Genomic DNA, 22,418 nt, shown 5'->3' with positions numbered 1-22,418 from the left:
ATGAACTTTTACTAGAAATTAATATATTTAAAAAAAATGGTATAAAAACATTTTTCAGATAATTTTTAATTTTGATCTTTATTACATGTAATAGAGAATCATAAGGGAGAGTTTTATAAATAAATTTTATTGTTTAATGGCAGGCAAAGTGATGGCAATTCATATGGCTAGACCAAAAACTGAAACAATGCAGTATACGGTTTTGTTTTCCCATCTGACCGTGCAGCTTCCTGTAACAAAACAGAATTTTTTTTAAATAATTTTTTATAATTATTATTAAATTTTGACAAATATATAATACCATCTGTGGAATCATCCCAGTAACAAGAACTGGCTGTATGTAATCCTGCACCATTCTTCTGCATAACTATACAGGTCACTATAATATATAATAATATTGTAAGTTTTTAATAAGTACAGTATACAATTTTTCTTTTTATTTAATGCTGAAACTTATTACATTAATTTACTTCTGCCTCATTTGTAACTTCTTGAGGCATATTTTCTACAAATGCATAGTTTTTCTATAATATTTCTACAACTAAACAAACACTTGTATTTAGAATATTTACAGTTTTTAAAATTTATATAGGATAAAACATGCTTTGCAAAAATTTTATATAAATTATAATTGATAAAACTGAAAAATTTAAGTTATAACTACCTTTAAGCAAGAGAAAAATGAATACAAGGAAAGAGTATTACATTTTTATCATTTTATGTTTAAAATACGAATACATTTCAGGAAATTAATTTGTTGTAAATTATAAATTAATCATTGAAATAGGGAAAAGTCGACATGACAGGATGGATGATTGGAAATATTATACCAAATGTCAATTTATCTATGATGTTATTGCAAGAATGTTGTAATAAAATTTCTGAAGATACTCTAAATAAAATACTAGATCTTTCTAGATAAAAAATTATTCTGTTCCAATTGAAGATAAGTCCTCAAGTTTGGTGAAAAACTGTTGTCTTGGAATATCATTTTTGTTAATGCTCCTAAATTTATTTACAATATTCTACACATTTCCTCTCTCTCTTTCTAGAGATGATAAAACATCAGTCTTTTATTATTTTCATTAAAAAATGATTAAATTGCAATGTTTAAGCCTAACCTATAAAGCATGCTTTCTTTTATTCTATTATGAATATGCTTCTCAGTAATGAAAGCTGTTTAAAAAGCAAATAAAAATTCAAAACTTTAAATATACAGTATCTCATACTTTTAATTTAACACTAAATTCAAGAGAAATTCCATCTGGAGTTTGAATGATGCTTCTACATTTGAACTGCACATGCAGTGAAAAAATTGCACTTGCTGCATAAACACCATCTGTTGTATACATAAGTCACCTCATTCTTGGTGTGAAAGCATCTCGTGTTAGGCTTGTGTATTTTCAGTGCTTTTTTGTTTATTCTTGGTGTATTTTGTTATATATATATATATAACCCTACATATTAATCATGGCCTCAAGAAGTGTGTACAAGCAACAAAGCCTAAGAGGACGAATATAGTATTGACAATTGAGGTGGAAAAAAGTTATTGAAAAGCATGGAAGCAGTATACGTGGGATGAATCTGGCAACCATGTTTAAGATACCGAAGTCAACAGTGTGCATTCAATAAATGCAATTTTCATTTTAATATACAATATTTACATATTTTATTTGTTTTCATGTTTTAATTTATTATTTAGGGCATTTAATTGTGTTGTTATTATTTTATACCTTAAACAGTAAATACACATAATTTATCAAAATGAGTATTATTTAGGGTCTGGGAATGGATTCATTCGCTTTCCATTATTTCTAACCAGGAAAATTGATTCAAACTTGAACAATTCGGTGTTTGAATGGTCTCCTGGAGCAAATTTAATTTGAACTACAAAGCACTACTGTATACAGAACTCAATATAGTATGTATTATTGTAAATCTAAAAACTCTAAACACCTTCATTTTCTTTTTACACTAATTTCATTTAATCATTAAAGAAATCAAAGAAACATTCTGAAGAGAACTACAGAATTGAAATAAGGTAAGTTTGAATTACAAGTGGTCTTTTGAGTAAATAAACATTAATTATGTATTACAATTGCCAAAAAGGCAGAGAAAGGGCCTTAAAATCTCTTAAACTGTGCTGTTCAAAGATGAAAAAATTATGGTCTAAGCAAAATTTCTGTTTTTTCACTGTTAATGTAGACTTCTGAATGCTCCTTTTGGGTGGTTTGCTTACTTGAATTCAAGATCAATATTTTTGATCTTGCTCTGATTTCCTCTCCCTACCCCAAACACTGAAAGCTTTTGAGCAATCCAGACAAATTTTGCATAGTTAATCTCTACAATCCAAAAAATATGCTACCTTAAATCTCCTTTCCCTGATTTCATCTCCCAACAGTTGCCAAATCCTTGACTGATTGGGACCAAATTTTGCATATTACTCTCTGCCATCTTGTGGGAAACACAGTATTTTATAATGAGGACCTCTCCCTGCAATGCTGAACAGTCCTTGTTAGTAACTAATACAAATAAAACTGTACAAATAAAACATACATTTATTAATGTTCATGTTTCACAGATTCCACTTTAGAGAGGATACTTTGTATGGAAAATTTGACAGTAATGCAGAAATCACTGCAATTTTCAAGAGTTTTCATCTCAGGAGATTCTACTTCTTGCTGGTTTTACTGTACATTAATTTTAATAAAAGTAAATGTAACTGTAATAGTGTGGTCTAGACCAATGTTTCTAGAAACTGGAATTCCACAAGCACATTAAATTTAAATTAAAATTATTACTTTGACAATAAAAAAATATTACTACTTTGAAATTTGTTTTTAATTAATTTTTAAAATTTTAAACAACCTTACATAATTATATAGTTTTGTGTTCAAATAATAGTTTAAATACAGGTAAGTATTTTAAATGATAATTTGTAAACTTTTCACACCTGAGTGTTAATATTGCTATGATGTTCCACAGTTTAGGGAAAATAGTTTGACATAAGATGAAAGTTTGAAGATTACTAATATAGACATTTTGTTCAACAGCAATTGCCTGGTAATATAGGAAAAAATAAGGACTTCCTTTTTTAAGATAAGCATGAACTATTTTAATAGAACTGGAAAACTACATAAGAATTTTCTTGGTCTCAGCAGAAGTGTTATAATGTCTTGAGAGTTGATCAGTAAAGTTCATTCAGTGCAATAACAAAGTGAAATATTAATATGGTGAAAAAGCATGTCAAATATTTAACACAATATATTCATTCTTTCAATAATATTGATATTAAGATAAATAATTACATTTAAGTGAAAAATTTAGTTTTTATTGGCTCAGTAGTTGTTTGGATGATTTTATGTACTTGGCATGGCATTCTCATTTATTTTCACATCAGGATTAATTCATAAATTATACAATCGGTTTGAAAAATTTTAGAATAATAAATATACCTGGTTTAATTTCTTAAATTTTGTAATTTTATGATGAATTCTAATTTAAACTATTTATTGGTTATACAACTAAAAATCACTATTCTATATATCTACTCTTGATTTATTTAAATCTTATCTACAAATATTCTAATTGTTTTTATTAACTAATCATAAATCAAATTTTATAGTATTGCAATCAAATTTTTAATAGTTCTATTATTAATTAACTAAATTTCTTTCTAAAAATTAAAATTAAAAAATTTCAAATATTAGTAATAATGATTATAACTATTACAATTGTTATTAACTTCATACCTATATACTTGAAGGGTTTATTAAGTTTTGTTAGTTGTCCTAAGATCTGTTCCACAATACTGTTGGTCCACTGATTGACTTTACTGTGCTGATAAGCATTTCCAGCTATAATACCCTCAACAGCCTGTTATGAAATGTTTATGAAATGTTTGATTGAATAATTATTGCATGTTAAAATGATTATTTTAAAATAAATTACTTACTTCTTTAATAATAGTACTGACATCATCTATAACAAATGTTGTCTGAAGAAGAAATTAAACAATCATACTTAAATAAATATTAAACATCTTATAAAATTTATAATAATAATAGCATAATAAATTTGAAACAAAATACTAAAATAAAAATAAGATAAAAAATTTATAATTTAAAGAATCAATGAAAACAAATAAATAATATCAAAACAAAATTCAGATAATTATAACTTATATTAAATTGTTTATATCTTTCTTTGAGATAAAACTGATCTAAAACAAATATCTTTATACATTGTCATTGAATATTTCATTTTAAAAATTAAATATTTTAAAAATTTGGTTCTTTTCTGTTAATGGGATGCCAGTTGTAACTTTAATCCGATATGCAATACCATTCTCCCCTAAGAGTATCACATTTACGTGACTATGCCAATTTTGAGTAGCTCACTTAACTGTTCATGGAGTTAAATGATGTTATATAGTTTTAGGGGAGTGGGGCTAAGCCCCCACCTGGGCACAGATGTTCTCTATTGCTCACACCAAAGCACACATGTAGAATAGGTAGTATACTGATACATGTTATAAACACCTTTGGATGCAAATATATCACAAAGGGACAACAATTCTAGGGGTGTGAAACTCCTCATTCAGAGCTTGAATCTTACCCATTGCTGTACATATCAGTGGGTGTCCCGTTAACAGAAAAATACCAAAAATTTTGATAAACATAATTGGATCTCTAGTTTGAATTCTTTTTAAAAACTTTTAGTCTATGACAGACTTGCCTATATCAATGGTTTAGCTCAATAATTCAATGAAATGAATACGTCGTTACTTTTTCTATAGCCTTTATTTGAATCCATTTTGTATTTCTGAAGAAATGCATATTTTGGATTTTTTAAAAATTTTTAACAGTTCCAAGCATGAAACCCAACTCTAAGGGATCAGAATGCATTTATCTTCCAATAATATTTCAAGTGGTTAAGTATTTTAATTACTAATAGAGATTAAATGACTTGTATCCTCTTAGAGTTGACTCCCAGTTTCAAGTAAACAGGAAAACAGATAAAATACAAGAAGTATTGTCTTCAAACAAAAAAAACCATGTTAACTGTTATTTCTGTGGTGATGTAAAAGGATTAAGTTTGACTCAAAAATATTATAATTTTTGTAAATAGTCTAAACTTCAATTATGAAGAAGAAAAAAAAAGATAAACTACAAATTGGATTATAATATAATGTGACATTATACTACAATCCAATCTGTTATATTACAATCCAAGCCAAAACATTTATTTTATGCTTAATGCTTAATTTCCAATACTATTCAATTGAAAATGTTTTAAAAAATAAGCTTTATTGAAATTTCATTAAGAATGTTTATTAGAAAGGAAGGAAGATTTAATTGCTTATTTTTTAAAAGTCCCTTTCTTTTTGAGGAAAATAAATCTTTTTATCATCAAGAATTAACAAATATTAAGATTTTAATTACAATTTACAATGCATTTATCAATAGAAAGACAAGATTCTATATCTGCTGAAGGTTATTGGCACTGCAAAGATTACAACCAATTTCTATAAGAATAAAAAATAATAATAATAGCTTGTTTTTTAACAATTTCTTTCAGATACCTGACAAGACAAACTTTTATTCTGTATGATATGAATATATTTAGTAAATGCTTAGACTGCTTTTTTTCAACCTCTGATGGTCTATAAAACAAATACAAGTGTAAATAACAAAATGAATTTATTAGCAAACATTAGGTACAAACATGGTTACTTTTCGACATAATCACTGTGAAGATTGAAGTATTTGTCGTATCTGTGGATGAGCTTTGCAATTCCCTCTTCATAGAATGTTGCCACCAGTGACTCGAGATGGCTTTAACGTTGTTTTGAAGATAATCATTAGTCTCGAATCTTTGCTGTCCTAGCCACATTTTTAGTTCAGGAAAGAGGTGGAGTCTCACACATTAAAGGTGTGAAGACTTCCAAGCTGGGTGGAAGTCTGAAAACTGAAACTTTTTATACACCCAGAGTATAGCCCCAATTTAGTGCCGAGCAACTTCCACCTCTTTCCTGAATTAAAAACATGGCTAGATGGGCAGAGGTTTGAGACTAATGACGATCTTCAAAACAATGTTAAGACCCGTTTCAAGTCACTGGTGGGAACATTCTACGAAGAGGGGATTGCAAAGCTCCCCTCTTTGTAGAATCCATCCACAGTTATGACAAATGCCTCAATCTTCATGGTGAAAAGTAATCATGTTTGTACCTAACTTTCGGTAATAAATTAATTTTGTTATTTACACTCGTCTGTATTTTATGGACCATCGGAGGTTGAAAAAGAAATCGCCCTCTTAGTTTTGTTTTATTAGATTGCATTGCACGTCATAGTCTAACAAAATGAAAATCATAAGTCCTAAATCATTAAGATATTTTACTTGTATTTTAAAATTTTTATTTAAACAACCATAACTCTATTATATATTGATAACAATATAAAATCAGGATAAAAAACTATAATATAATACTTCACAAGTTCAGAAGAAATACTAAAAAACGAGCCAAGAGTCCTCAAAACAAAGGTCAATGCCACCTCAGGTTATCTTATCCGATTCCGAGGTACGAAACAATAAATTTCTGACTTTTACACTTTTTAACGTTTATTTCGAACTCATAAATTAATACTATAAGTCTATTTAAAATAACAACTCAACGTATCTACGAGGGTCATTCAAAACAAAACGTAGACCGAACCATATAAAACACGGCATCATCGGTCACCACGGCAGGATTACGGTATACACAATATAATGGCAAACTCGCATTAGCTGCCGAGAAAAACCACCTGCTACGTTCGGTCACATATCTCAACACGATATAAGTTTGTGTATATCCTCCATATAAAAAGAGGAAGGCTGCCGAAATGTACCATTCAGTTACAGCTATTTGGACTTGGCTGTCATGCCGGAATTGGCAACTTTTGAGAAACATTTTTAAAGGTCTAAAAACATGGAATTTGCAAGGTGATTTATTAAGACTATAAGGCAATTGCTTCATTGTTTTGGATAGGAAATTCTGCCTTACAGCCACAATATGTCTTGCAGCATGCATGTTTTTGGACCTTTAAATAATTTGTATATTATATAAATAAATACATATCAAAAATGAAACAGAAATCATAGAAGTTACTATTAGGTAATTTATGCATCTATATATATAGTCTAAAAGCCTAAACTCTAAGCTCTACCAATGATTCAAATATTTTATGGATGAACCTTAAAATGTTTATGACACATTAAGGTGTGATTACTCGTTTCGTGTCTACACAAATAGAAAATGTTGACACCCCACCTCATCCACAGACTGTGCTTCGTCCATATTTATTAATTGTCAGTGTAAACGAATTTCGAAGTTTTATCCGTTATATAAATTTATTTTAATCGAAATGGTCTAAGAGAAACGAGATAAATAATTTCCAATGTAAAAAACAGTTAATTCGCTGCTGCTATTGAAATCGTATGTAAGAACTGCCAGATTACTTGTTTACTATCACAAACACGCCCAACAGTTCTTTCTCGAGTAATAATTATTAATATTTATTTCCGTTAAAATTAATTTATCGTAATATTCATTAGAATATAAATATCCGGACGGATCATCCCCAAAAATTCCTGAGGATTTTTCACCCGTCGGGATGTGATTCCGGTCTCCAGAATGGTATGCTGCCATCTTAACCGCTAGACCATCCAGCCGTCTAGCTATGTCGGGACCGCTCCCTTATCACTTGGCCACTTCCCTTGTATTTTCTAAAATATTATATATTATTTATTTAAAAGGAAAAAAAAAGCTTATACATAATCAACTCTTACATATAATTTTCTACTTTATACAATACATTTGAGCTTGTTCATTTTGTAGATCTTTTTGATAAACAATATTTTTTGTTTTTCTTTCTGGTTCATGTACGATACAAATAATTTTTCAAGATTTCCAACTCTAGAGCATACCACGTATACACGTACACACATACGTGGTTTGCTCTAGAGTTACGTGGCCCTGAGAAAATCAGGGATGTCAACAGAGTCGGGGAATGTGGCACTCCCACTTGACGATGCCCATCCACTTCTCCATCTCCTCATATAGTTTAATGTCGATTCTAGGGTCTAAGACGAAGGTGGCGAACCAATGGCACGAGTGCCCAAAGTGACGTCGGAAAAATCATCTGGCACGTAACGTGCGATTTCGGTTTATCACTTTTCTTTTTCAATCATCCTTTTGTTTTATCACCTGATCATCCTTATTTTCAATCAGCTTCTTTACATTTATTCTAATTAAAGCATATTCGTTTCATTTCTTTGAATCTCGTTAATCGAAGTCTAAAACCTCGGCACGAATAAACATTTTTAAAGATTGAAATGTTACTATATGTCACGTGGACTCAAAAAGATTTGCCATTCCTGGTCTAAGTAATACTCATACAAACAAGTCCAGATCGGTTTAAGAATAAAGATTTGTATAAAGGACAAATCAACAAGAATTTATTTTTATATATGCAGATTATATAATTAATAAAGTTTGTTTAATAAAACAATTTTTAAGTGAAACAACGTTTTTATAAAAAATTGTTTTAAATAAAACAACACATTAAAAATTAATTGTATTTTAACGAATGTTTTGCTTGGTTTGTTTGATGTTTGATAAAATATTCTTTTATTTTCGTATTGTAGTGATTTTATCGTTTATTGTTTGTATCCTAAAAATATTTTGATCGATTTTTTCGTTTTGAATTGGTGATTACAATAAACGGCGCTTACTTTTAAATAATAAAGCTAAGATAAACTAAAAAAATAATAAAAGTCGTAGTACGTACTTGGTGTTGTAGTAAGAACTTCTGAATTCAGCATCACTTAATTTCTGAATCAGTAGCCCTGTGCTGATTGGTCCAGCCGTCGACTTTCTTTAATTAAGTATAGGGAGTTCACCATTTGTATCTCATTTATCTGTGGTCGGCTCTTGCCGAGTAACTTGTTCGGCAACCGATGCAATCATAAGATCTAAATTCTGTTTGTGAACCGAATTGTTCGAAAAGTGAGGTTTGTATAGGACAGAGTAGACCTACCGTATATCATACAGTAGGTCTACTCTGTCATACCATAACAATTGTGTATCGTATTAATGTGCTATGCACGACGTAAAATTATTTAGCCAATCAAGTTATAATTTGAATATTTTATGTGATTTATACGATAAGAATTATTTATAATTTTATGTAATTTATAAGAGAGTAAACTTTTAAAATTAATCTCTGAAAGATTTTACTCTTCTTGGTAAAAACGAGAATTTTTGCAATGCACATGTTAATTTATGAATAGATTAGTTAGTTAAAATAGAATAGATAGTTTATAATTACGTATTCTGTATCACTACAAATAAAATAAGAATATTCTTAACGCAGGAATTATAAATATTTATTTTTTTATAAGAACTGTATTATCGTTTTAAAGGTTTATAATTTGCAATTTGTTTTCAAAAATATTAGATATTTCAGCACATTTAAAAGGGAACTACGTTTCGGGATTTGATTTTATCTCGGTAATTTGTTGATTTTTACTAACACTTTCGTTCATTAAAATAGTACCTTCAGGAATATCGATTCTTTTGTTACGATCAGCAATGATTATAACATTTCCTTTCAATGAAACGTGTCTACCAAATGTGACATCACCGGATATAGTTAAGCTTTCTAAATCTAACATGTCAGGAATGGCAGCAAAGTTTTTAAGCATGCCTTCCACTTTAGTAAGGGGACTATCGTAAATTTTAATAACAGGCATCGTAGGAAGAATACGCTTGGGATTGGGTAACAATAAGCCATCATTTATATAAAATAAATTACTCCTTAATAATAGAAAATCAGATGTAGTTTTGGCAGGCAGAAAACGACTTCGAGGCACATTTATTCCGCGAGCTCCTCTAAAACATGATATTGCTGCACCAGCTGCTCTTTCTAATTGAATAACCTTCTTACCATCATCTAAGCGCTTGTGATTGACTATTACTTCCATATCAAGTTTATTATTGTTAACTAAAGACAACAAACTCTTTAAATTTATCCACAGGTTATTTGTATTGAATAATTTAAATTTTTCGCTATTTTTAAATTCTTCTATGTGATCTTTTGGTACTTGTGCAAATTCTAATAATCTCAGGTTTCTTTCGTATTCAATAAGAGTGCCTCCTTTAACATCTGCTTCTGTTTTATTTGTTACTTCCATTAGAAATTCACAGTTCAACTTATTCTGAGAATGCAACAAGAAGTTCAATATTTTCAAATCAATTGTAGCTCCTACATTATCAATATTAGAAACAAAACAGTATTCGTAACCCTCTTTAACAAAACGCTTAAGGAAAGTTTTGTTAAAGGCTTCGTAAAAATCTCCATGTCCTGGTGGATACCATACATTAGTATCTGAATCATTTATTGATGTAACAAGAGGCATAAAATTATCTGCACTTATCCGTGGATACTTATTTTGTAAGAAGGAGTATATGTTCGTTTTCAGTGTAGAGTATTCACGTAGTTGATTTTTCGTTTCTCGATCTGTATAAAACGAATTCATGAAAACCAAAGGTACATCGGCACGATATAACTCATTAAAGTGACGAATATGTTGAAGTGTTAAATCGAAAAAATTTAAACCATCCTGAACAGTAAGAAATGCTTTCGGTCCAGTACATCCCATACTTGTTCCTAAACCACCGTTAAATTTTACGACTACCACTTTGTTTAACATTTCGCGGATGTTTTCTGTTGCTGGTTCCTCCAGAGTCGAATAATCAAGAATTACATCGTTCGATGGTAACTGGACTTTTTGCCATTCAACTTCAAAATTACCCTTTATGAAATATAGAAATAACTTTTGAAATCCTTGTAACACTTCTTTAACTTCCTCTTTATTTGATGCTGATGCTGTTTTTAGGAGACTATCTAGAACCTGAGAAAGTTGAGCTTGAATTTCTGATTTATTCATCCTTTGTTCTTTATAAGAATTATATTTAGTTAACAATAAGTTATTGTTTTGTTAAAAATCGTTATTATCAATTTTTTTAAATAATTAAATACCGTATAATCATAATTATATTTAACATACAGGATATAACACTAAGGAAATCAAACTCGCGCTATTTCGTTAACGGTGGTGATCTAAATTTATGATGAAGACGACTTCTCTTTATTCTTAATACTTATTTTCGTTTAGTTACGTTTATTTTAGTACTAATAAATAAATATTTTATAAAATTGCTGCCAGCAGGAATCATGTAAAACTTAGGTCCACCAAGATTAGTTAGTTTGTTTTGTTAAACTACGACAACGCAACACGGACGATCTGACTAGGGGTAGGCCTATTCTTCCGGGAGGTCTTTTTAAGGATAACTGGCCCCCTATTCAGACGTTACACACGTGAAGAAAACCCGGAAAATTCCACGTGGCCAGTCCGTCCGGGCCCACGACCAAATTCCCAGTGTTCAGGGAACGAGGGAACGGAACCGCTTGGCCACTGACAGGCACCATCAAAATTAGGATTGCCAGGTACTGTACTTAGAGATAAAATCCGGGACAAAATGAGTTCTTCCCGAAAGATACTGGTACGCTTCAATTCCGAGACATTTTGGATGTCTTTGTGGATTTTTATTCTGCCAGTGACAGAAATACGACATGTGGAAAGATAAAAATATACTTTATTGTAGGAACTGTTTTTAGAATAAGTCGTTCCTAGACAGAACAAACAAAAAATATTATTTGTCTTACATAATTAAAAAAAATTCTTATTGCAGCCGAGTAATAAATAACAGAATCCGGAGAATCGCTCGGCGTTGATAAAAATTTAATGGTTTCAAAAGTTATTCCAAATCCTGAATATACAAATATTCACGCTTACAAACAACGATTAGGGATTGCAATTGCTAGATCCCTCATCCAGCAATCCAGCTGGATCCAGCGCATTCTTCGGCCTGCTGGATCCAGCGCTGCGGATTCGCAAATACTCAATTAACTTTCTAAATAATGGCGCAAAAGTCTACGTTGTCGGCGTTGCCGTTTTACTGCGTGCGCTATCGTTCGGCGGCGAGAGTGACGTTGCCGTTCAGGTCAGCATGTGCTACACCCCCTCTACACCGCACCGCCCGCCCTTTTACCTCTGCTGATCTAATTGCCAGTTGACTTTCTGCTCTCGCTAACCAAAGTGTCTTCGCGTTAAATAAAATAAGCAACTCCTCTCCTAGTCCTGGTGCATAATTCTAATTTACAGTCGGTTGTGACGTCCATGAATCATGTGACGGAACGATTTATAACTGTTTGATGACCCTGAAATCAACTAGCGTAGAGGCAGAAAGGGCCTTCTCCGCAGCGGGATATATATGCAATTCATTAAGAAGTAAGTTGGGAAACAACACCATCAATACCATTTGTTTCTTGAGATCCTACTTCCAGAAAAGTCAAAAAAAATAACAGAAGTGATTGATTTAATTTTATTAAATTCTTTAAAATATTTTATTCAAGACAAGACTAATATTTTATAACTTCTACTCTAATTCTATTAAATAAGAGTTTTTAACTTTTATTCTATAAGTGGTTAGTGGGCTAGGCTAAGCAATTTTATTGTGAAAATTAGTAAGAAACTGAGACTACCTAGTTAGTTAAATTGTTAATTAAATTAATGAGTATCAGTATCTTAGATATATGATGATATGAATGTATGTGATTCATGATTGTGATAATAATAACAAATTACTTACTCACTACTTTACTAACACTAATAATTAAATTACTTATAAATACTACAGTCTGATATGTAGAGCCTATATAAGAAAACTGGTAAGACTGTAGCCACTTAGCCACTGATTATCCGTCCTTACATTATTATAAAATATTAATATAAATTAATCAGTAGAATTACCTTTGCTATTATTTGACTTAAAGATTACATTATAATTATAATCTAACTACACATTTAAAGTTAATTATCTCTATCTCAAGTGTTAAACCGAATCAAAGTTAAGTTTACTACCTAAATGTGTAAGAAGTTTTACTGATTTATAGTGACCAGTCTAAATAATAAAAGCTTCTTAAGTATTTAAAAAAAATGTTTTATTTCTTTAAAAAAACACATAAATTGCTGGATAGATAGATAGATAACACTTTATTGCACGAAAAATACATCTGCGCTGGATCCAGCTGGAATGATGTCGGTCCAGCAAAAATCCAGCTGGATTGAAAACACTGCTGGATTGCAATCCCTAACTACGATATACAAATTAACTGGAACCTGTCGTTACAATACAAATGAGGGGTTTCCAAGTACCGACAAACAAAGAGTTTACTATAGCTTAGGTTTAATTTAACTAAATTATACTAATATCGGGCCCAAAATTTAGAGTAAGATATGAGAGTCATAGAATTATACAGGAATTGTAGAGAATGAAAAGTTCAAAGGTGTGACTGGCAATAATAAAAAAAAACCTCGGATTCGATTCCTTAGTAATTGTCTTCTTTATATACTCGTCCTCACGTATCCTCCGTCCTGCTTTCCTCTCTTCCCGAGTGTCTTCTTTATTCCCATTCGAATCTCTCTCCCTCCTCTGCCCTCGACAGATCGGATGTCACCCCCTTTTGTTTTATAACAGATCAGACCACATGGGTCAACTAACTACAGGAAACAGAAGCCGTAAGTACAGTTTTACCGCAAGAAGATGGTATAAGGAAAATAAAGAAAAGAAAAATAAATAACAAGGCTTAATAAAGCCACATTATTTATACTCTTCCCTAGAAACAGTGCCCAGGGTTAGGTCTGGGCTACTTATATCATGGGCCTTTAAGCATCGCTTAACTGCGCTTAATAGTAGTTAGATCATTAGATAACGGTCTTTTGTCTTTCTTTCTCTCTCTTTTTTAGCCTTTTCCTATCTACAGGCACTAAAAGAGCTTTATTATCAAGTCTGTGGGTTCGGCCAGACCCACAGTGGTGTAACCGGATGATGATGGGATGGGACCAGACATTTTCGGGAGGATCGGGACATACTATTCATGAACTACTGGGATTTTTCAATCATCCACACTTGTTCCCGAGTATATTCTTAACATGTAGAATTAATGTTGTTATCAGAGTTGCTAGCGAAAAATGATAACTTATTTCATCCACCTGTTAAATAGTAGCACGAAACAATTGACAAAATGTCACAGACGAAGGCGAGACGGAAGTAATGTGAAGAACAAGAAATCGAAGAATGAAGTTTGAGTTGTTGAAATCTCTTTTACATTTCACATTCCAGTAATCGTAACAGAGTACTCCAGCAAGAGGTTCGGTGTTTTCCACAAATTTTTTGAATGTAATACGTATAAGTTATACTGCTAAATAATGCAAGTACAAAACAGTACTAAAATAGTGGAAATATAAAGTTTAAAAATTCATTATTGATTTAAATATCAGAATACAAAAGTACAAAGGGAACAGCAATTATTAGACGTAAAAATGTTCTGGTTTAACAGATTTTTACGCATACAACGTGATGTCTTCTTTGCGAAAGTACGCAAATTGTCACGTCAGTGAAGTGCAGTTAGGTTTCACGTATTAACATTTACTTCCCGATATTGATTTGTATGTCATTCAAATAATAAGACATTCGTCTTGACAATCCAACTTCACAAGTGACTTCAAGAAGGTAAGAAATACTTATTGTTTTCGGATAGGTGAACTTAATAAAATATGGTTAATGTTACCTATGGTGCCAAAATGGCCGCCCTTCCGACTGTTCGTGCTTCTGACTGACCTCCCGAAGGGGAGCCGCCGGCAGGCCACCGTGTGTTTAACGTCACTAGTTATTGATTCACGATGGTTCTTGAACAAAGTAAAAAAAGGGGGGGAAACGTCTACTAAAAATATAATTAATCTAACGGAAACGAAACGAACCTAACCGAAGCGCCGCCATTTTGGCACCATAGGTAACATTAACCTAAAATATTGGTATAATTTTTCCATGAGTTATCATCATGAATTCTTTTGTGGTAAACGTGCAACCAAGAGTATGGCATCAACTATCAATTTCGTGGAAAATTCTCTTCGTAAATATGAAAATTTTAGGTTGAAACATACAAGACAAAAGGTTATCGATTCACAGTATCGTTGTATTAATTATAAAAAATTTATATTATTTGGTTATTTTACACTGCAAGTTTGACTTTTAAATGTGCTAAAGGTTAAACTACGTGTACTGGTAGATGCTCGATGTTCTCTACACTATGATATAAAAATTAGCTGCTAGAGTTAATTAAGAATAGAATGATGCAAGTAGTATCAATGATATCATATAAGGCAAGATACGGCGATTTACTTAAAAATAATGTAAGAAGGGAGCTTTGGTGCCTATCTTTACCGCTTTAAAAAGAAAACCAATAACTTGTGTGAACTTGACACTGACTGCGAAGATACTGCAGAACATTTTCTTTTCGAATGCACTAAATACCAGGACTTAAGAGACACTTTCCAGGGAACTTGCCTGTACGAAGGACTAAACTGGCCGCCCGGGAAGCACCAGCTTTTTAACAACAAAAAAATCTTTAGGGCCTTGACCCGATTCATAACTGAGACCAAGGCGCTCATACCTACTCTGAACTCTCCTGAGCAATAGGATTCTTAAGCAATCTTAAGCAATGCAAACGCCCGTGGGGTCCCATGGGGCCCCATAGATGCTCTTATTCTTCAAACTTTCCTATTTTCCTTACTTTCTCTTCCACCTAACTTCTTATCTTTTCTAATTTCTTTTTTCCGTTTCTTTACGGCATAAGTCTGACATAAAGGTCAGACAGCTCTCTACCTCCTTTAAGAAATACATAAATAAATAAGAAAGATCTGTTATGCTGGCAAATATATGGTTACTCAAGTAAAAAATGCAATAGTTATGAAAGATTACAGAAAAATATAGCCGTAACCAAAATAGAGACACAGCGCGTCTCAGATATGCGTTTGACGCAACGTACGAATGTGGCGGCTGTAAATAATACGTTGAGGTAAGTAAATTGAAAATTAAATTTTATTATAAAATTTATATTTTAAATTTTATTTTGTCTTTGTATACTTTAAAAGTGCGTTCCTGACCCATACCACGAACAATAAAACATTAATCTCGGTTAAAACACAATTTTTTCGTGAGTATCGTGGATATCCACGGCATTGCAAGTAGATCACGATCTACAGGTTGGAAAGTAATATTATAAACAACGGTTATTTATGACGAAAGAAAGAAATGATTTTACATAAATTCTTCGATTTAATCTTAAATAACTTTTATTAAATTTATTAAGTGCTAAATGACCGAGAGAGAGAGTTTACATCAATCTATAATACCTCTTAAATGCCTGACGATGCCTTCTGATCCTAATTATTTGAGCCTCAGTGAAAGCTGGGAGTGTTGAGTCTTCGTAGACAGTGGCGGGACTAGAGTCTTGGGCTGCCTATCTGCCCAGATGGTGGAGTTCGCGCCCTTTTTATCCTCATCAGCGTGGCAGTAACATCCGATGATGTGGTTCTAAGTTCAAAATGTGTCATCGATTCGGCCAGAGAGAAGCGTAGAATTTGACGTCCCAACCGGATTGTTGATACTCCATGCTAGGTGTCACGACTCTTATCACGATATAATTTAATGTGACCCAATATAAATAATCCATCATCAACTTGGCAAAACATGACAATACTTACAAAGTTTTCCTGATAATCATAACGTGCTTTACTCTTTTCGCCGAAAAGTTTTTTACAATCATCCAATAACTTGCTAAATTTTGGGCAATAGTCCAGAATATTCATAATTACGAAATTAATTAAAAAATTGAATGTTTGTTTAGCTATAATATTTTCTATTCGCATGAATCCATCGTAGAAAAACGATTTTTTTCAGTATATCGCATAATCTCACACCCAGAGAGGTGAAAATATCTTATTTTTTTCAAAGCGAGAAATATTTCAAAATTATCTATAAAGCAGTTGCCGAAATATAAACAACAGAAAAGGGCAAAATTGCCAAAAAAAACTGTATTTAATTTTTTTAACCCAGCAATGCAGTCTGGAAGAAAAGAAAGTACTGGGTCTAGAAAGTGCAAATTTCAAACTTAAGACTTTCTCTTTGCCACTGAGGAGCAGGAAAAACTTTTGGTTGTTGGTTGATCAAAGTTCACGGGGTTTCTCATTGAGGTGTTTTAGTTTTATTGCTTAATTTCATGCTTACAATGATAAAATTGCACCAAAAGAAATGAAATGTATTGAAAATATTATTCAGGGTAACAAAACCACAAAATCTATGCCAGTTAAAACTTATAACAGGAGCTAGTCGTTACGTCGAAATTGAAGGTACGAAAAAATCGCTAATTCGAATTATTTGAGAATTACATACAGCATTTGGCATATAGGCAAAAATAACTGATGTAACGACATAAAAAAATATAATTTATGTAGATTATTAAGCAAACGGAAAGCGGCTACTTATACTGAATGCTATTTTCGTCAATCAATAATTGATAATTATAACTATAAATAAACTGCAAATAAACAGCACTTGTTCGATAAAAACCTCACAGTTCGCCAGATGGCTTTTGAAAAATGTAAAGTAGAATTCCTCGATATGCAGTTCAATTTACTTTTAAACTGGCCCAAAAAGTAGTAAGTCTCCCAAATGAACTAGAATAAATTCCTTTCAGCAAAATGTTCAATGTAAATGGACTCGATTAGTTTTGCAGGTGCATCTTTTATAGATAAAGCGAGAAGACCTCTGGCTTTAATCTAGAACGTTGACTGCAAATGCGTATTAGACATTGAATACAACTAACTGTCTGAACATTTCATCTAAATTCGATAATTAGGATCACTTTAAATATAGTAAATAATAAACTTCGAGTCGGAAAACTTAAAAGTAACATTAATCGGTATCGGGAGATCGTAAAAGACGTCGACTGGAGGAAAATTCGAGTAAAGAAATTTCAGTTTGCGTTAAATGACGTTAAATTCCTTTGCTAATCCATTAACTTATCGAGTGCTTCAGTTTTTCCAGTTACAGATGTTTGAGTTAGAGAAGATATACTGTAATAAAACTACTTGCACACAACCAGTAATGTCTGAACACAAATATTTACGTTGATGATAACAACAGAACAGGTAGAGTTCAAATATGAACTAATACAAACATCAACGATTATTGAAAAAACTATATATGTTACAGTAAAAACCCGTTTTTAGTGAAAACGCGTTTTAACTAGTTGAAACTAGATTTTACTGGATGTCATTGTTATAACCCGTTTTGTCTAGTTAAAACTAGAATTTACTGCTGTACGTGTTTTGATTTTAGATAAAACTAGTTTTAATTTTTAACATTAGTTAAAACTAATTTTAGCTACATAAATATGTTTGGGAGAAATAAATAAAGTGATGATTGGGATTAAAACATTTGTATTATTTAATACGATATTTATTGAAAATATTGGTCACACATCTGTGTTATTAACATTAATTAACCCTTTGTCCCCGAAGGCACCGATCGATCGGTACCCTGGCTTTTTAAGCAAAACTTCGAGGGTACCGATTCGTCGTTACCTTGGTAAATATCGATTTTTGTAAAATTTATTAACAATAGATATAATCTCGTTCGATATGAAGTGAATAAAGTATAATAATTCATTATATTAGTTGATAGCAGTATAAAATTTTGATTTCAAACAAATGTTTGATATAATGTGCGATAATTTCACAACGAATAAACATACATGCGTAAGTGTTATATCGAATTGTACAAAACAATATTCTACGTCTTTCTGGCTCAGTGCCAGCAAACAACTATGTAACTAGACAATGTTAATTTTCACAAAATGTTACAAATTATCAAGTTTATGTGTCAGTTCTGATATATATTAGGCCTATTTTATTTCTTATACATTTTTCTAATAAAATGCATTTAAAAATATCGTATTTAAAACTAAAGATATTAATAAATGTAAGTGATTTTTTCATATAGATATAATGATAATTTGATTTTTGGTGAACTTTTAAAATAATATCGCCTGACTGACCTATATTGCCTTAGGAGGAATCGCAAAATAAACGTAAACAAGATGGGGGAAAAGGGTTAAAGCGATACGAAATTCATCATACACTATAGGAACGTGTTAGCTGAATGACCTTGGTCGAAACACTTCTTACTAAGCCATTTTGTTAAAACTTGTTTTGTCTAGTTAAAACTAGTTTTAACTCAAATTCATTTTTGACTAGCAATAAATTCTAGTTATAACAATGACATCCAGTAAAAACTAGTTTCAACTAGTTAAAACGCGTTTTCACTAAAAACGGGTTTTTACTGTAACATATATATTACCGTCAAAGTATTGCATGCCGCTATTCTATAAAATACCTGCCTGGTTTAGGTAAAGGATGGAATGATTTAGAAATTACATAGTTTAACTAGTTATTCTATAGAAATAGCTAGGTATTCTATAAATTAACCAACCAGTGTTAGTTATAATATGAAATAAAATAAATAAAATAAATGCATGTTAAGATTGTCAAATTATTATATTTAATATACCGGTAATAAATAAATACTGTAAAATTATAAATAATCTCTATTTATTAGAACAAAATTTCCGGAGTGATATTTAGAACTGCAGATATTATTTTTTAGACAAACATATTGTTTGTTGTCACAGTTTTTTACGTGCGCATTTTTTGAAGCCGCGATCTGTACAAACACTTGGGTTGTAGCCACAGACCGGGTAGAGTCTCATTGTCCGGTATTTCGTCAATTCATATTAATTTTTGTTCACAGACACAAAATCGATTTCTCAAATATAACAGAGAACGCTTTACCTGTTTTACATTCTTTTGCGGAGGCAGCAGCCTACAAAGGAAGGTCGTCTCCGAAATTTGTGTGAATTGTTCAAGGACTGCTGATGGTGCGAACGGTGAAAAAGGAGGACACCATGCAAAGTTTTTTCTTTGTAAAAGTCGCAGTTGTAAGCAATGCAGATCAACAGATTCTCCAAGAGCAAATTCCGAAGTTTCAAAGGTAGAAAACAGTTGTGGTAAATCGTTAATAAATAATATAAACAACAGGGGGCTTAAAGGTTCCCCCTGAGGTAACCCACTACCGGAAATGACACCTTTAGTATTTGCCAGATTGCTTCTCACATGATATCTTGTGTTACAAAATAAATTTTTTAGTAGCTTAATGAACGGAGTTGAGACTCCTAACAAATGTAACTTTTTCCATAAAATATTTAAATTAATTCTATCGAAAGCCTTTTCCAAATCCACAAATATCGAATAGATTTTACGTCTTTTTCTTCACAAAACATACTGTATTAAACCATTAAGTATAAAGACGTTGTACACAGTCCCTCTTCCTCTAACGAATGCTCCTTGAAACTGGGAAATAACATTAAATTCTATTATCCATTGATTCAACCGATCTGCCAAAATTCCGGTAAACAACTTTCTAAAGGTATTTAACAACGCTATTAGACGATAGTTTTGAGGATTTAGTTTGTCTCCTTTCTTGTCATCTGCAACAACACATTTTTCCAATGCTCGGGAAATTTTGATGTTTCCTTAATCTTGTTAAAAAGTTTAAGTAATTCTAAACATATTTCATCAGGTAGGTGCATAATAAATTCATTTTTTATACCATCCATACCAGGGGCTGATTTTCTTTTTAGTTTGCGAATTGAAGTTTTTAACTCAGAGAGTGAAATTGGATAATCTAAAATAGGAGAGAAATTATCATGATCAAAATCAAGAATTGAATCAGAACTTGGGTGGCAAAAGTTATATTCTAAAAAACGTTCCCAGTCGTGAAGAGGAATTTGATTATCGGATTCCTTTCTCCTGTTAAATCTATTAACAATAGACCAAAACCGTATAGAAGATCGCGCAGACTGCAACCGTCTACTAATATTTGACCAAAAGTTCTTCTTTTTAGTCTTACATAAAGAACGAAAGATTGCTCTAGAATCACAGTATTTTATTAGATCTTCATTACTACGGGACATTCGAAACCTCCTCAGCGTCTTGTTCTTTATTTTCTTCGCTGTTCTACAGTCTCTGTCAAACCAAACTGAAAACGGTAATTTTGTCGTTCCCAGGTATGTTATCATTCTACATTGTTCAGCTATGACTTGATCAAATCCAGAATAGCAGAATAACTGTCCTCTATTCCACCACTTAAGACAATATCTACATATCTGGCCGAAACTGTTTCAGAATATAAACTGGCTTTGTCTTCTTTCCAGATTAATCCTTTTTTCTTGTCAATCAAGTTAGATTTTCTATCCTCGTCAGTGTCTATCAAGATTTCAGAAATGACCAAATGATGGTCAGACATATAATCTTCAGAGATAAAAAATGTATTCAACTTCTCTACCAGACTCTCGCTCAGGATCACTAAATCAATTACTGAAGCACCCAGTTTGGAAATGTGAGTAAAGTCTGCTAATGATTCAGAAGGATATCGACCATTTATTATGTATAAATTATAAGTTTTCACTAGTTCAATAAGTAAGTTTCCTCTTTTATTACAAATTTTATCATTTGATAGTCGGATGTTTGAAATCGCATCCCCATGATAAATAGTGTCCATACTCAAGCCAATTCGTGCATTAAAATCACCCATCAGCAGAAGATCATAATCTGGAGTATAATCAGAAATCAAATCCTCCAATTTTGCAATTAAAGTTTCAAAGATAGGAATATGAAGATATACCAATATAACCATCATTTCTCGTAGTTCTTTATTTCTCTTCCGGTTAAATTTCACTCTAACAACCATTATATGTTGCCATGACAGCAGCAAATTTACTTCTCCCAAATCTTCATTTATACCTAGAAGCAACCCGCCGGAAGGTCTACCTCTTCCTAAACTTTTAGTAGCCATTACCTCAAAAACTTTTAATCTACAGTTAAGGCTTTTAAATCTCGAACACAGTGGGGCTGTAGACCAAGTCTCGGTTAATCCCAAAATATCAGTTTCAGAAATATGTTTAACAAAACCACTATTACTTAGATTAGTCAGGAGGGTACCCTGAGAATTCCATGTTGAAACTTTCAATCCAACTGTACACTTGCTCGGATCGGAGAATGAAGATTTTGAGAATTTGCCAATCGATTTTCCACTAAAAAATCAAGTTTCAATAATTCTCCTTTATCTAGGTCGTAAGTATATCTCTCATCGCCAACCTGCAAAACATCAGCCAACAGTCGAACTCTCCTGCCTTGCAGCTTATAATCGTGTAGAAAAGGCAGAAGCTTCTTCCGTCTCAGTCTTCAACGCCAACATAAATCATCAAATATTTGTATATTCTTCAATGCATCATGTGCCTTTATCTTTCTAACGTTACCGAAAATTAATTTCTTGTCTGTAAATGATTGCA

General features: G+C 31.8%; 1 protein-coding gene and 1 pseudogene across 1 annotated transcript; both read right to left on the bottom strand.

Moving 5' to 3' along the window:
• Positions 1–46: 46 nt before the first annotated feature.
• Positions 47–7,482, bottom strand: Dlc90F (dynein light chain 90F). Its single transcript, XM_067265646.1, has 5 exons — positions 7,313–7,482; positions 3,956–3,997; positions 3,753–3,876; positions 302–379; positions 47–230 (listed from the first exon to the last, which is right to left on the bottom strand). Exons 1-5 carry the CDS (start codon positions 7,337–7,339, stop codon positions 160–162), a joined length of 342 nt encoding a protein of 113 aa, XP_067121747.1. The 5' UTR covers positions 7,340–7,482; the 3' UTR covers positions 47–159.
• A 1,949-nt stretch (positions 7,483–9,431) lies between these two features.
• LOC136970826 (UTP--glucose-1-phosphate uridylyltransferase pseudogene) lies at positions 9,432–11,060 on the bottom strand (annotated as a pseudogene).
• Positions 11,061–22,418: the final 11,358 nt, after the last annotated feature.

The sequence above is a fragment of the Centruroides vittatus genome, unplaced genomic scaffold, assembly GCF_030686945.1.
Source record: "Centruroides vittatus isolate TY-2023 unplaced genomic scaffold, ASM3068694v2 contig_1050, whole genome shotgun sequence".
NCBI classification, from domain to species: domain Eukaryota; kingdom Metazoa; phylum Arthropoda; class Arachnida; order Scorpiones; family Buthidae; genus Centruroides; species Centruroides vittatus.
The sequence above is the reverse complement of the archived record's forward strand: the minus strand, read 5'-3'. Positions and strand labels throughout refer to the sequence as shown.

Bases quoted from the DNA above. Each gene is read 5' to 3' on its own strand.
- Dlc90F (XM_067265646.1), bottom strand. From the start codon at position 7,339: ATGGACGAAGCACAGTCTGTGGATGAG. The intron at 3,998-7,312 runs GTGGGGTGTCAA...TTTCTTCTTCAG, and splicing joins AAGCACAGTCTGTGGATGAG to ACAACATTTGTTATAGATGA. The intron at 380-3,752 runs GTATGAAGTTAA...TATATATTATAG, and splicing joins TAAACCCTTCAAGTATATAG to TGACCTGTATAGTTATGCAG.